The 14,821-nt window shown below is 51.1% G+C and overlaps 3 protein-coding genes and 3 non-coding genes across 6 annotated transcripts; 2 read left to right on the top strand and 4 right to left on the bottom strand.

The window, feature by feature from the left end:
* Positions 1-1,964: 1,964 nt before the first annotated feature.
* LOC100906208 (uncharacterized) lies at positions 1,965-3,061 on the bottom strand. Its single transcript, XM_018639443.1, has 2 exons — positions 2,548-3,061; positions 1,965-2,434 (listed from the first exon to the last, which is right to left on the bottom strand). The coding sequence occupies exons 1-2, from the start codon at positions 2,999-3,001 to the stop codon at positions 2,229-2,231; spliced, it is 660 nt and encodes a 219-aa protein (XP_018494959.1). The 5' UTR covers positions 3,002-3,061; the 3' UTR covers positions 1,965-2,228.
* Positions 3,062-3,105: 44 nt separating this feature from the next.
* LOC108864221 (dynactin subunit 1) lies at positions 3,106-7,365 on the bottom strand. Its single transcript, XM_029111393.1, has 5 exons — positions 7,298-7,365; positions 4,607-5,441; positions 3,953-4,546; positions 3,234-3,802; positions 3,106-3,172 (listed from the first exon to the last, which is right to left on the bottom strand). Exons 2-5 carry the CDS (start codon positions 5,432-5,434, stop codon positions 3,106-3,108), a joined length of 2,058 nt encoding a protein of 685 aa, XP_028967226.1. The 5' UTR covers positions 5,435-5,441; positions 7,298-7,365.
* Positions 7,366-7,773: 408 nt separating this feature from the next.
* Positions 7,774-7,846, bottom strand: TRNAK-CUU (transfer RNA lysine (anticodon CUU)). Its single transcript has one exon. It is a non-coding gene; the product is annotated as a tRNA-Lys (tRNA).
* Positions 7,847-8,201: 355 nt separating this feature from the next.
* TRNAA-AGC (transfer RNA alanine (anticodon AGC)) lies at positions 8,202-8,273 on the top strand. Its single transcript has one exon. It is a non-coding gene; the product is annotated as a tRNA-Ala (tRNA).
* Positions 8,274-8,759: 486 nt separating this feature from the next.
* TRNAI-AAU (transfer RNA isoleucine (anticodon AAU)) lies at positions 8,760-8,833 on the bottom strand. Its single transcript has one exon. It is a non-coding gene; the product is annotated as a tRNA-Ile (tRNA).
* A 769-nt stretch (positions 8,834-9,602) lies between these two features.
* On the top strand, positions 9,603-12,230 carry LOC100906352 (sensory neuron membrane protein 1-like). Its single transcript, XM_003743072.1, has 11 exons — positions 9,603-9,636; positions 9,708-9,966; positions 10,061-10,199; positions 10,270-10,503; positions 10,633-10,724; positions 10,889-10,944; positions 11,035-11,247; positions 11,403-11,551; positions 11,694-11,764; positions 11,953-12,007; positions 12,090-12,230. The coding sequence occupies exons 1-11, from the start codon at positions 9,603-9,605 to the stop codon at positions 12,228-12,230; spliced, it is 1,443 nt and encodes a 480-aa protein (XP_003743120.1).
* The last annotated feature ends 2,591 nt before the right edge of the window (positions 12,231-14,821 follow it).

Raw genomic sequence — 14,821 nt, forward strand, 5'->3', positions numbered from 1 at the left:
TGACCGATTTCTTTTCAATAGATTCTGTCAGGATCACAGCCGTTCGGTTCCGTCAACTGCAGTCATGGGCTCAGGCGCTCAAAGGTAATATTAGCGTATGAGCCAGCACGCTCACCGGCGCCGGTAAGGTTGACGACCTCGATCCCCTGGCCCGATCATTGCCCGCTATAATTGGTACTTATCGTCCACGATAGTCACCTCATCGTTGACTGGCGAGAAATCGGGGCGAGAAATCGATCTCTCGATCCAAAGACAGAGACGACACGACGGAGAGCCACCGACACTGCGGCCGCCGCCGTGGAACGATTCATGTGTGAACTCATCCTAATATGATTGTCCAGCTTCATGAGCCGCTAATGAATATTCGCGACATTTCCCCGCTTGGAGGAGCACGACGTTGAGAGGGATTCCGCATCCTTCACCCTGCCTCCGGGGATCATTATATATCTGTGTCTTTCTTGATCGCCATTCGTTCGGAAAGGTGCTCTTCCTCGTTCCCACGCATAAATTCGTTGGGCAATGGGATCTTGCGCAGAATCAAGAAAAAGTCTCTGCTGAGAAGCGCGTCTTGTGATCTACGGGACCTGCAAAGTGATATACAAATGTTTATTTCCTCTTGGTGCATCGAAGCTTGATTCCTCCACGTTTTCCATCCCGATAGGTAGAAATAAGCTTCAGATAAGGGCAAATAACCGATGGCACCGCTCTCCGAATACCATTTGAAGTGTCGTGAAGTAACATTCACGAACCTCGGAATTACAATACTGTTTTGAAATAAATCTCGTTGATCGAATCGACTCCCTGAAATATTCTCCCCCGTCGAGATCAAGGATCAGGCATGCCGATTCACGGATGTTCAACGCCGGTCATAGCTGCAAAGCAGAGGCTCTTTCGCTCTCGATCTCTCGTGGTGATATAATGTCATGCATTACGAATGGAGTTAAGGACTTTCAAACTGGTTCAATGGGAAACGAGCCCGAAAAAATCGAATCAAGAACGAATGTGTTTGTTGCTTCTCCACTGATATATGTAAGTCGTAACCGAAGTCGAGCGACCGACAGGCAGATGGCTGGCAATAAACATGCGACGGATTATCGTCCCGAAGAACATTTTTCTCTACATTTCTGCCCGATGACACGGATCGCTGCTGGAGGCTCGTATTAGGGTGAGCCGAATCGTTAAGAACCTTCTCCCATCTCGGTTTCGCTTGAACGTCGATATCGAAACTTCCCCCTACTAATGCTTCCGTTCTCCTAATCAGCGTGCTGCCTCTCCTAGTCAGCGGTCTCTTATTTTAATATTTCTCCCGGCTGAACGAGCGACCTCCTCTTGTCACTTTTTCCGTACCGAATTACCGTCGGCGTCGGTAGACCGACGAGTCTGGCGGAGTCCCGGAGGGAGCTCTTAGCGCGAAGGCTGGGTTCGCGGAATGCGAGTAGCATTTGGGCCGCTGATTGTGAGCCGTGTGACGAGTCAAAGAAAAAACAAATTGAGAGTGGGCTACTGATGAGGCTACATTTGACGCATTACGTGACTGCCCTGTAATGTCTTGATTATTGGCTCTACTGAAGTTGTATCGGATAGAAAATTAGTGGGGGGATCGAAAGTACCGTCAAGCGCCTCATCTGAGAAATTTCGACTAGGGACAGGGCCGATGGTCGAGCGAAGTACGGTCCGCTTGCTCCGTACGAAGCGAATCTGGGCAGGCTCAATCGGAAGTTCGAATTCGTTGAGCGTGGGAAATACTCGCCGAATGTCCCGCTCGGGTTAATAACCTGGGCCGTAAAACCCGCAGTGCCAAGGGAGAAAAAAATGATATATCCCATAATATTCTCGTCGAATCGAAAGACGATAATTAGTGAGTAGTGAAGTGAAGGGTTGGCAGTTGGGGGTGTTTACAGCCATCATTGCTTGATACCCGACTCTAACCCGACTTTTGGCGAAATATTAAAGACTACAGACTGCATTTTCATCATCATTCCTTATTTTGTCACTTGGCCCGCCCTCGATTCAACTCCCGAGGGTAGAGAACACTTTGAGCTCGTCGATAAAATTTCTCGTCGGAGGGGAAACCAGGCTTCAAGAAGAAAGTCCAGCGGACTCAGCCTGGGACATTGTCAACAATCTTGGTCGGTGATCGATTGATTTTACATTGAACGTCATCTGAATATCAATTATCAATTATTTCGAATATTATATTCCAAGTGAGAATCAACACATTTGTCTCTTCAATATCCGAAGCGATCGGTGTAACTTTGATTGCGTTTTGTAGCGTTTCGGTCCAGAGCGTCCAGTCCCCGACCCTGCTCTGACGACTCGTCACGAGGAGGATTGGGGTCCGGATATCTTGGTTGTTGAGTTTGTTTTGAACAATCAGGTAACAGACTAGAAGGCTTGATGTTGAACAATAAGGGGGCCGCCGGAGTTGGAAGATCTGTAAATGTGGAAATTCCGCTTTATCTCAACAGATCTGATCAATCCTTCCGGCGATTTACTAAAACGGTGAGCGGAGCCCAGGTGGAGAAAGAAATGGTTCGAAAAGCTCACCGAATGTCGATTTCCCCCAAGGACTGTACTGTGCTCGCTCTTCGTGCGAGAAAAGCGACGCGTAGGAAGGTTGACTAGATGAGACCGACGGTTCTGTGTCCTGAACGGACAGATTATGGAGGCTACTGAGAATCGTGCCGCTCAAGTCGTTGTAATTGGAACGAACCCTACTGCTTGTTGAGGCCGAGGAGAGGAAATCACCAGGAATTCCAGGCGGCGACGGCTCGTCGAACGACAGCAGCGAATGGACCTCAGAATCTCCGCCTCTGACGCGTTCCCTGACAGCGGGCTCTCGATAATCTCGTCTTTGACCGATCGCGCCGCTTGCGCCGCCCGCACTAGCAGCTGCATAGGAGGCTCTCGGAGCCTCTGTTGAGACCGATTTACCGGACGGGAAAGCACCCGCTCGAGATTGTACGGTCTCGCCGCCGCTTTGATAAGTTTGATGGAGCATTTGACTGGAAGTCGCCCCGGCCACACTTGTTGCATATTGGTTGTAAACATCCGATATCCCCAAGTATTGCGTATTCAATGATTGAGCACCGGTATGGGATGATATCACTGATGGGAAGAAAGATGACATTCCGGGAGGGGGGGAACAAGTCGAACAAGGAGAATGAGTAGTCTGTGTTGAAGTATTTCTCGTTGGAACCGTGCGCGTCGGAGCTATCTCCATGCCGTTCGGCTCCTTTACTAATTTTTGGTTCGCCTTTAGCTGCGTGACTTCGTTCTGCAGGGTCTGCATTTTTTTCGCCAGGAGCGAATTGCTTTTCTTATACCGCTCGGTTTCGGCGCGTTCCTCGCTAAGTTTGCCCTCGAGCTCCCTCAACTTGTAGTCTGTCTCATCGAACTTTTGCCACGACCGCTTGAGCCGCTCGCGCAATGAGTCTGTATCGGATTTGGCTTTCATCAGGTCTGATCTGCTTGACTCTAGCTCGGTGGCAAGTTCCTCCTTTTTCTGCTTTATCTTGTCACGGTCTGAGAGGAGCTCCTTTTTCACGTTATCGAAATTCCTTATCCTCTTCTCTTTCGCCGTCAGGTCCTTCTGTAGTTTAAGAATTTCTTCCTCCTGAGTAAAAGTTTTCACTCGGTGATCGTCGGCCAATTGTCGAAGATCCACGAGCTCCTTCTCTAGCGCCTCGACTCGGTGATCGGAAGCGCGCGCCCTCTCCACCACTAAGCACATTTCCCGCTTGTGCGTATCCAGGATTTCGTTGGTTTTCTCGCGGTGGGCGTCCATGGCCCCAACGAGTCCCTGGAAGAAAAGATACCTCGTCAATGATTTGGGAGGTGAAAGACCGCAGAGGGAGAGTAGAGAGAGAGAGAATTATCCAATCCGCGCACTCCTGAATCGATCGGTGACTGGACAAGCATCGAAGGAGATTTCACACCGGCGGGGACTGACCTTTTTGAGCTCGTTCACCATTTCGAGGACTTCGTTGACGAAATCCTTATACATCCTGCCATACTTGACGATAAACTTCCACAAATCGAGCGAGTTATGAGCTTTGTTTGCGAAAGCTTCCTGCAGCTCCATATCGTTCGGGAAAATTTCGGCCACTAGGTCTGTCAAGTCGTCCAATGATGTCACAGCACAACACTCCGCCTGAGCAAGGCAATGAGGCTGGATCTCCCCTTCCACTAGTTGTTGGGACCGAGCGGGAACTTTTGGGGTGCGGCTCTCGATATCCTCCACTAATCGTAATGGCTTCGAGATTGCGAGGTAGGTCGATGAGGATCGACCGCTCGAGCTGGCTGTATCCAGACCGAATCTGGAGCCAAGGATGTCCTCGATATTGAAGCCAGTGATCTCTTTCATTCTCTCTAAAACGGCGAACTCCAGCGCATCCTTCGGTACACAGGCTGCGCTCCCTGTCGCCGATCCGACCTCCGCGGCCGGTGCCGCCGCATCGATAATAGTTTCGTCGTCGTCGTCTTCGTTTTCATTTTCGTCATCGTCGTCGGCGATCGCCGCAGCGGCATTCTTCTTCTTCTTGTTCTTTTTCTTGTTGCGTTTCTTCTTCTTCTTTTTGCAAGCAGCTGCGCCATCGAGCTTCACCAATTCTTCGTACGTACATCCCGCGAACTGGAACACCTCGTCACAATCGCTGTCATCGATTCGTTTGGGCGTAGTGGTCATCAGAGTGATGTTGTCCACCGATGCGTCTTCTAGACGGAGCAGCCTCAAAGCTTTCGTCGTGGCCCCCACCACTCGGACGTAACCGACCTGGAGCTGCGGTGACGTCGGCGAGGGCGGTGGTGCGGAAGGTTCTGGCAGGGTCTCCTCGATCTTCGCACCATCGTCTCGTACCCTGGCAGGCGTTGTCAACACAACTTTAGGAATCGGAGGAGCCGACAGCATCTTGGACTCGGGACTGCTAGCCTCGATTTCGCTTAGCGATGGAGTTTCTGAAACGTCAGGCGTCGGAATACCTCTGACGTCAGACGACGATGTAGCCGCCGACAGCGTTGGCGAGCGTCGCGTCGGAGATCGTGTCGAACTAGCCAAGTTCGGAGAGGAACTTAGTTTGGTGGGCCTGGTCGCGCTCTCTTTGTCGCTGTTGACTTTGGTAGTTTTTTTCGGAAGCACAGCAGCCTCGTGACTCGGGTCGATTTTGATTTCTTTCACCTCAGCCAAATTCTTCAGCATCACAACCAGCTGTTCCCTCAGCTGTGGGTTCAACTTAACGTAATCTTGAATGAGCTTATCAACATCAGCCGCTTTCTTGCCACTCTTATCGGAAGATAGTAGGTAGTCTATGACGAAATCGATGAAATTCCAATCGAAGTTTTGCTTCTGTTGCTGATGGAAACAATCGTTGACAGCTTTGATATCGTTCAAGGAGCAAACTGTTCCGGCTGCAGAAGTTTCTGAGCCAGGGCTCATCGCTGAGCTGGAATAAACAGAACAAGGATACCTCAGCTATCTCGTCACCTTTCGTTAATTTGGGCAGGACTGAGCGATCATGACCGCATGGAGTTCTCATGAGGGCCCGGAGGTCGGCTAACGCTTTCCGGCGGGAAAATATCTCTTTGCCGAACGAAACCTCATTCGACAATCAATCATGACATATCCGGCTGAGTTTGCTCGCGAGAAGTCACAAGGCGAGATACCACGGGAGTCCTCTTCTCGAAATAGGGCGGAGCATGAGAAAAAGAGAGGAACTAACATTCTCAGGATCGGGACCGATCCTTCGGCCATCGCTTCGCACCAATAGTCAATAATATTTAACCACAACCACATTCTGCCGCTTGCCTCGGCGTCTGCCAGAGCGGACATAGAGCTTCGAAGCCCAATTCAGGCCGTAGGCTCGGAGAGAATGAACACAACCAAGAATCGTTGGCGTGCTGCCAGGTCTCGCTCAGCTGTAAGCAGCAAAGTCCGCTGTTAGGAGGGGCGGGCGCACTTTTTTAAGACGGTGCTCGATATGATCATGACCATAAAACCACGTCGACGTCAAAGCTCCTCGATAATACAGTCTCGATGGGGGAACTGTCGACGCCTAATTCCCATCAGCGTCGTCGAGCCTGGTACAGGCGGATGGAGATCGCCTCCCCGGAGCACCTCAGGCTCGCTCCGACGATTTCAGTCAAATACCGGGGAACCTTGGACACCGAAGACAGATTTCGAGATGGCCACCGAAAGGACCCCGTCTACATGTGAGCATCCGTCGCTCGTATGGCTTCCGCATGCCGTAATCTCCGTAAGCAGTGAGCGGCACCAAAGAATGGAGAATCCCGCCGGCCTGACTGGGCTAGTGCGCTGCGAACGAGTATTGGTTCCGATCGCGCAAGCTGAAACGGTCACACGTCCTTCACGAATCGTTGTTCGGAGCGGTCGTGAGAGGAGCACTCAAGATTGATTCGGAGATCTACGTAAGCTTTTTGGAGATTCACCGCGAGCTATCCTCTGGGATGATGGGTTCCGAAATCTTCCAGAGCGCGGATTCGTGACGCGGCGCCGGCGATCGAATTCCTCCCTATCCTCCCCAAGCTTCAATCGAAAACGACCGTGTTATCCCGGAAGTGTCACAAGGGATATGTTCGTGGTAATGAACGAAAATGAGATTTCTGAGATTATCCGATGCTGTGCAATCGGAAACGTTCTCCCACACACAAACTCAGCTCTGGCAGCTGCTGTGTATAAGTAGACGAAGTACTGAAAAAATCCTACCAGTTTTCTTTGACGGTCCTCGATACGGCACCCTGGCCAAATTTTCGCACGAGGGTCGAATAGAATTCATCCGATTCAGGGCCTGCAGGCATCGAAAACTTGATCACTGCACCTTGATCAGCCGCCGCCGGTAACTTTTTCGGAGCGCTCTCCGCATCCATGACTTTCGCCGGGGAAAGATGTTCCGATAGGGATTTATTTCTTCTTCCGAACGGGGAAAATCAACGGAGAAAAAAAAGAGAAAAGAAGTAAAGTTTCGATCGCCGATGCGACGACGACGGCACCATTCAGACTAGCACTCGTGTGGTGAGAAGAATATTGAGCCACTTTCAAAACAAACTCTCAGACCAGCGTGGCGCGCTTTTCAAAGATCCCGAAAAAGCGATCCCTAGCACGCGGACAAGGTGATAGCTATCTCGAATTGTGAGAGCGGACTCTGGCAACGAATTCGTTCCGCGGGGGGAACTTCGCGAAAACCGAGTTGGTCAAGTGAAATATCGCTCATCAACAATTGGCATTACTCCCGATGCATTCGCACGACGATCCGAGTGACGAAAAACTCGAAGATCTGCTCACCGAAACTCAGAGATTCGAGCTTTCCTTCGCGACTCTGACGCACCTACTGATACGGACGGGTTTGTTTTCGAGTCGGACCGAATAGGGAAATCCCTCCTCACCCTCGCAAGCGAAACGTATGGTCAATTGCGATGGACAACCACCTCGCATCCCTAGCGAAATCCCCAGTATCTGCATGCGCGCGCATCATGGGAGACGCGCACAATGCATATTCCCGCTCACTCAGCGAGCGGTTTCGCGCACGGAGTACGTGACGCTGATTCCGCCTCAGCGAACGCTGGTTACCTGCGAAAACCTCAGGTGCCTATCCAGGCCACCGCTCCGCGAGCTGGGTGATCCTCCGTTCCTCAGCGCTCGAGCTCCAGTCATTTCTATAAACGCGTCAGAGCTTCGGGGACTACTGCAATTTTCAGGGCACGACAAAAGTATATTCGAGATGAGAAGAAGGCATGTCCCGGAGAGGGGAACAAAAATATCGCCCAACGTGGGGCTCGAACCCACGACCCTGAGATTAAGAGTCTCATGCTCTACCGACTGAGCTAGCCGGGCGTGGAGAGGATGAGCGCCGTCGCTTGTTTTATGCAAGCTCTGAGCGAACTAAAGACGAAAGCCTAGTTGTACGAGGAAACTGTAATCCGCGTTCGAACGCTAGTTTGGGCGGGCTCAAATGTTCAGGTATGGTCTCCGTGGCCGCTCAGAAATACGGTTGGAGGAGCATATGCTCGGGGCGGTCGACGACCTTCACGACATTCGGCGTCGTATTGGCGGCAACGAAGAACGCGCCAGACGGTTCGCTATGATGACGTCATGTCGAATCCAGCTGGCAGCGCGTCCAATCATCCGTTATCGGTACGTAGACCGCCGTTAAGCGTCAGACCGGTCAGCGATCTGCCCTATATACCGTGGGGATGTAGCTCAGATGGTAGAGCGCTCGCTTAGCATGCGAGAGTACGGGGATCGATACCCCGCATCTCCAGTGTTCATTTTTCCTCCGCTTGGGCTGGACATCCCCCCTGACGTGAGGTTCTGACTCGGGAATTCTCGCCCTCCTCGACCATAACCACGACCATCCAATGACTCGAATGAGCCGACTTAGAAGTCGAGGCCGTAGACGAATACTCGACGCGTAGCTGACGACAGGCTACCCCTCCGAGAGCACCAGCAGCCGAGGATTCGGAATGGTTTTCCGGGGATTCCCGAACATAAGCGATCCTGATATTCCCCCCGAAGTCAGATTATATCAGTTTTTGAGTCGTGACGCTCGTCAAAACCAGGAGACTTGCGGATCATTCAGTAGGGACTCTGAAACTCAATCTGCATGAATGGTTTGGATCCGTTGCCCGTGTGAAAGGCCGTGAAACATTGACGCGCTGAGAGCGCGCAGTAGTGTCCGATCCCGATAGAATTCGACCGTCTGACGATGAGAGATGACGAGGGACGACACGAAAACGGCGAAAAAAGCTGGCCCACACAGGGATCGAACCTATGACCTTCGCGTTATTAGCACGACGCTCTAACCGACTGAGCTAGTGGGCCGATGAGCAGCGCGGGCCCTATCGTTGGGCACAAGCCTGCCGATACGAGCCCTTGCAACCGCAATCGCACAACCCGATGATCATAGTCTCAATGATAACCTGAATCTGCCAGGGCTCGACCTTGATCATGGCACTGCTGCCGGAGTCTCAAGGCGATCCTCAGCTCCCATGTTCTCTATGGGAAATCGTAACGAAATTCTGCGGGACACCACGGCTTCGGCCACGGGCCGCGACAGGACAGGAATCGAGCCTGGAGCATGATTATCGGCTCTGGTAAGGTCTCGACCGATTTGAATCCCCGAGGCTACCCCTGAATCCATGTTCAGGGAACGCACCGTAGCCGGTTCCATGGATGGGTTTGTCCCGACCAGGGTCAACACGTCGGAGCGCAAGCAGATCGATGCTTCAAACATCCGATATAACGAAGTTCCTTGAGAACTCTCATGATTCATGATAATTCCTTGATTGACATGTCGCCAAAGCACGATGATGCAGATGAGGATGAATCGTCGTCAGGCAGTCGATCCTCTAGGAATCGCGGACCGGAGATACGACTCAGGGCTGAGGATGAGGCCTCCGCTACGAGGACGAAACGGACGTCTCTGCGGAGGAGGAGAGCTTCGCGCAGCCGACTCCGGGTATGTTGGCATTGCTCCGGAATGGAAGTTCTCTTCGACTTCGATTCTGGGCATCGGTATCCAATTTGATAAGTTGTCTCGGGTAATCGAGGGAGTCGCTCTTATCATCGATATTCTGTCCAGGCGGAGGGAATGAAGAAACCTGGACCGTGTCTCACAGCTATAGGCAAGTCCCACGTCTATTAGAACTGGGCTGCGGATGAATAGAATTGGGGTTATAGATTATCTCGTCCACAGGATGCATGAGCCTGATGTTCGGACTGATGAGTACAACCATAGCACTTTTCGCTCTGATCAAATTCGACTTAATTTTCGTGGGGGTTTTGAACAAACACCTGGCTTTGTCCCCCGAGTCGCCGAACTTTCACTATTGGACCGACATGGAGGACCATTACGATGTGCGGCTAGCTTGGTATTTCTTCAATCTGACTAATCCGAGGGAGTTCAAGAGCGGCGAGCCTCCCGTGCTTAAGGAAGTCGGGCCTTTCTGGTATTAGTAAGTACCTCAGCGAGACGACCGCGCTATTTCCCAGATTCCGTCGGTTCGTCATCCATTGTCTCGACTCCTCACGAACTCCCACTTTTCGCAGTGTGTCCGTCGTGAGAGACGATATGCAATTCCACGCGAATCACACCGTTACCTTTCGTGAGACTCACCTCTTTGAGTTCGATGAAGAGAACGTTTTGAGCGAGGAAACCCCCATAACGACAGTGAACGTCCCACTCCTCGTGAGTGAGATTTTCCCTCGGGATTTTTTGGGCTCAACTCCGATTGCATGCACACCTCTTCGAATTACAGATCTATCTCTACAGAGTGAGGGCGGAGAAAAAAGACGGTAACAAGGCTGTGAAAGCGATATTGGAGGAATTCCCCGAGACCGAATCCGTTGTTCTCGTTCGGAAAGTGAGGGATCTCACTTATGGAGGTACAGACAGTCTACTCATGAAGGCGATAAGTGAAGAGATTCAGGGCGATTCGCTCCGGAAGATCTTGGACGAACGAAGTACGGGAAAGTTCAGCTTCGCGATTCAGGTAAGAAAGACATCCGCCATGATCGCAAACGTCTTGAAAGGCGCGGCTCCAGTAGAAAACTGCTCGATGGGGGGTAGGATCTCGGTGCTTCCGACAGAAACTCAAAGCTAAGAGATGATATTTTCCCAGAGGAATATGACCGAGTCGATTGTGATCAACATGTATACTGGAATAGGCGATTTCCGTCAGAGGAACCGCGTACATTCCATTGACGGCCAACAGTGAGTACCCAGACCCAAGCAGCGGCTTAGAAATCTTCCACCCTCCATGTTACTGAACGGGCCTTCGACTGGCCTTTCATGAGAGCTCAGGATCTGAAACGTCTCGTAGCAGACGGGGATCCTGTGGTCTGTGTTATACGACTCCTCATACCATTCTCCTTCAGTGTGCTGAAAGTCTGGCCCATAAAGCACGAGGAATGCAATTCAGTCGACGGGTCTTGTGAGTGGCACAAAATTTCCCCAATCAACGATGGAGAGAATTAAAAGTCATTATATGGGAATGGTCTGTTGACGGAGGCCGTGCGAACAGTAGGATTCTTCAAGCCGACCGGGAGCAAGACTTCCGAGTTCGTGGTCTACATGCCGGAATTCTGTCGGAAATTCAAATTCCGCGAATCGAAGAAAACCTCATGGAGGAGTCACGAGGTAGAGAGGTTCTATCTCGCTCGGGACAACTTCTTCGACCATCGCATCGACCCAAAGAAAGCCTGCTACAACGGAGGCTTCGATGGACCGAAATCAGGTGCTATACTCTTCCCTCTTCGGGAGATTAATTCAAGAATTCGGAGTCGGGAGCAGCAGCAAGCTTGCAGACAGTAGCAAGCCTCGGAGCGTTTGATCTCGTTCCGTCTTTTCTCCGCTTCCAATCATGAATCACTCAAAGAGTCTTCACGGTAGGTTCCACCGGGGTATGGCCTTGCAGGAAAGGCTCCACCGTAATGATATCTCTGCCTCATTTCCTCTACCGGGACCAGCTGGAAGAAGTCCAGGTCAAGGGACTCACTCCGAGGCAGGATCAACATGAATATACTATGGATATTGACCCGGTCAGTGATGCGCGTTATCGATAGACCGAGTTTTCTGAATCATTGAAGTCACCGAGTTGAGGCTCCGCTCCAGAACCCGAAATACTACTTGCAGTTTTCCGACTTTGATGTCCTCGCGAGTAATACTTCCACCGAATTGCAGTTGACCGGCCTTGTGGTATCGCTCTCGGGGAGACTACAATCGAATGTGCCCGTCGTCAGATCCAATTTCGTGTACGTTCACTCAAGACCCATCGACGCTCACAGTCATCGTACCATCCATATCCCGGCGGAAAGTCGTTCGCGGATTTCATTAAGACTGGAGCCTCTCATGCATACCTATACTGGACTCGATGTCCGACGTCGGCGTCGTTCGAGACTTCGTCGCACGGATACGATGAAGATTTCCGACTCCATTGCAGGGAAGCAGCGGCCCATTTGAATCCCGTCATGTATCCGATATTTTGGCAAGAATACGTGAGTAGACCTAGTCAGACAGAGGACCGCGTTTTCGCAATGGAATGTCCCTCCTCGTGTAACAATGAATTTGCTGTTTCAGCGGATTGAGGCGGATTACGAAATCAGGGATATGTTGAGACAGATGTCCGGCGCCCCCTATTATCTTCAGCTCTTTTTTATGGCCATAGCAACTATCGGCTCCATTCTGACAATTTTCGGACTCTTCCTCTGGTGCCAGTGAGTACATCCGCTGCGGTCGGATTTCAGGTCCTCCTCCCTCATTCGGGAGTACGCATCGATGTAATGAGTGTCGCATTCCAGTCCGGACGATGTCGATCGATCAAGGAGTCGATATCGCAGCTCGAGCTTCTGATCGTTTGCCCGAATATCGATTCTGTAAACCTACTTATTTGTACAGCATACAAGAAGCCCTTCGAACTGTTTCATATCGCGTCATCATTCATGCTGAGCTCCGGTTTTTCGATTCGCTCTTCCTGGAGACGATTGATTTCGGGGTTGAGGGCTTATTCTTCGCACTTTTTGCGGAGACAGATGTCGTAGGTATCGCTCGTCGAGTCTAGAATCGCAGTCGATTCTCGATTCGAAGCTTTCGTCTCGATTGGTTGAATGAAAAAATCAGAAACGGGTATGATTCCTCTTCACAATTCACCACATCCCGCGCGGCTCTCCGAGCCGAGCCCTCGCTATTGGTTGAGCGAGGGGAAGGAGTGTCCTAACCGGTTACCCTAGTGTCCTAAATTCCGCTCTCCGCACGGCGCGCTACCAGGGAGGAATTTCGCTTCACGAGTCGGTTCTCGAGTGCAGTTCATCATGCTGCCGGAGGAGTCTATTCGACTCTCTTCGCTGACCTGTCGGTGGGGTTGCCCTCCCGAATCAAAGACTCCCGTGTGACCTGAGACTGAACACTCGAGCTGGGGAATTCTCGCTCTCGAAGTTTCGTCAGGAACGATGACACCAGTCTTATCAGGATCGACACAGCGAATGCTAGCAGCTCAACCCATACCATGCACGCACTCCACAACTTGAACCATTCCCTGCGAAGGGAAGTTCGAGACTTGAATCCGTGATTCTACACCCAGCAAGGCTATCGGATCACAATTTCACTTTCCTCATGGGAATTGGGTAATCTGGATTGATCTTAGGAGTTCTGAAACACTGAACAATCCCGAATATTGAGAACCTCATGCTGGTCTCCTCGGGCCGAGTACCGACTTTCGGACAATGCTTTTCATATTCCTTCTCGAATGCAGCGAATACGATAGAATGTTGCATCGAAGTTGAGCTCTCGAGGGAGAATATCAGACTGGCGGTGACGGCGACGACGAGACCGGCCAACGCTCCGCATACGCTGGCCTGGAATTCATTGAGTTGCATGTTTGCCGTTTATTTCAACCTCCGCACCACATCCTATGTCCACTCATCGAATTGATTTCGAGAAAAGCCGCGGGAAGCCCGCATTTAGGTGGATACGTGGCTCAACACTGCCAGAGAATAAGCTTCGCGGACCTTCAAAAAACATCGAGAATTGAATAGACCAATGGTGAGGAAGGATATGATAGGACCACCGACGCACGCAGTCAGGCTGAGGAGGATAGGTGGAAGAATTTTCACCAAGTACGTGAACGAAGCTAAGGCCGATGAGATGAGTAAGGGTAGCAGGCCTAGAAAGAACTTGGTCGGGAATATACAATTTCATCAGAAGAAAACGAAGCGACAGCCCTTATGATCTTCCAGACTCCCGAACTGATCCTTAGCAGCACCTATGTATTTGGCAACGCTCAAATGAAAGCCTCCATTAGCCCCCGGCTCTAGTTTCGGGTCCGCGAAGTCCTGGTACAGCACTGAACCGTCTCCATTGCACAATGATGCTGCGCATCTGCAGGGAAAAGTACGCCAGTTAGCTCCTGGGATGAGCGGGGTACTCCTTGTCTCCCGCGCTACTTCTGCCGAAGCGCACGCAGGCCATGGCATCCCGAGTTCCGTGAAACGACTACGACCGGATAATGCCGGAGATTCTGGAGAGTTCCAAAGCTTCGGAGATCACTGAAGTACTTGCCCGACATCGATGCTGAACAGCATACCGGTGAGGAGTCCAGGCACTCCCGGAATATGTCCAATTGCTCGTTTCACGAAGAAATACATGTATCACCTAAAAAAAACTCCAATCATCAGTCAATGAACATTCATGATGCTACCCATCGTTACGAATGATTTGCAGTGAGGGGGAAATTACCTGATCAGACGACGCATCCGCCCGATGGATCTCGAACAAGTGCTGTCTCGCGTGCGCGCCCTTCAGAGAGGAGCCCACGAAGCTGCCGATCATCATGAAGCAGGATATTATTATGGAAGAAAGGTCCATGTCGAGTCGCTTCGGTCCGGTTCCTCGCAGCAGCAGAGCGCTGCGCGAAATTTTGATGAGAAACAAAGTGCAGCATCCAATGTGCGCTCCACGCCACCAAGGAAGCTGAGGAGGTTCAGCCGCTGGAAATTTTCGACTATTCATCGTTTGAATGAAAGATGATTGGACTATTTCCAAAGCATAGAATCCCGGTCTATCGTATTCAGGCGGAGGGTCATGTGTTGTTGAAGAAAGTAATTTCAATTTCGACACGATACTATTCACTTGATTATTGGTGTTTTCGCTCAAGGCATCTGCGGCATTATTGGCTTCGAAGAGAACGGTGAGAAGAGCGATGAGAACGAATACTACTTGGAAATAATTCGTCCACTCCAGTCCTCTGACTCCGCCCTGCGAGAATGCAGACCTCAAGAGCGACGAGAAAACTTCACATCCGAGGATGGATGTAA

The sequence above is a fragment of the Galendromus occidentalis genome, unplaced genomic scaffold (genome assembly GCF_000255335.2).
Source record: "Galendromus occidentalis unplaced genomic scaffold, Mocc_1.1 scf7180000077438, whole genome shotgun sequence".
Classification (NCBI taxonomy): Eukaryota; Metazoa; Arthropoda; class Arachnida; order Mesostigmata; family Phytoseiidae; genus Galendromus; species Galendromus occidentalis.

Excerpts from the sequence above, each read along its gene's own strand:
- LOC100906208 (XM_018639443.1), bottom strand. The coding sequence starts at position 3,001 with ATGCTCCATCAAACTTATCAAAGCGGCGGCGAGACCGTACAATCTCGA. Across the intron at positions 2,435-2,547 it reads TTGGGGGAAATCGACATTCG|ATCTTCCAACTCCGGCGGCC; the intron begins GTGAGCTTTTCG and ends CCACATTTACAG.
- LOC108864221 (XM_029111393.1), bottom strand. The coding sequence starts at position 5,434 with ATGAGCCCTGGCTCAGAAACTTCTGCAGCCGGAACAGTTTGCTCCTTG. Across the intron at positions 4,547-4,606 it reads GATGTACGTACGAAGAATTG|AACAAGAAGAAGAAGAATGC; the intron begins GTGAAGCTCGAT and ends AACAAGAAAAAG. Across the intron at positions 3,173-3,233 it reads AACCAAAAATTAGTAAAGGA|ACTACTCATTCTCCTTGTTC; the intron begins GCCGAACGGCAT and ends ACTTCAACACAG.
- LOC100906352 (XM_003743072.1), top strand. The coding sequence starts at position 9,603 with ATGAAGAAACCTGGACCGTGTCTCACAGCTATAG. Across the intron at positions 9,967-10,060 it reads GTCGGGCCTTTCTGGTATTA|TGTGTCCGTCGTGAGAGACG; the intron begins GTAAGTACCTCA and ends CACTTTTCGCAG. Across the intron at positions 10,200-10,269 it reads CAGTGAACGTCCCACTCCTC|ATCTATCTCTACAGAGTGAG; the intron begins GTGAGTGAGATT and ends TTCGAATTACAG.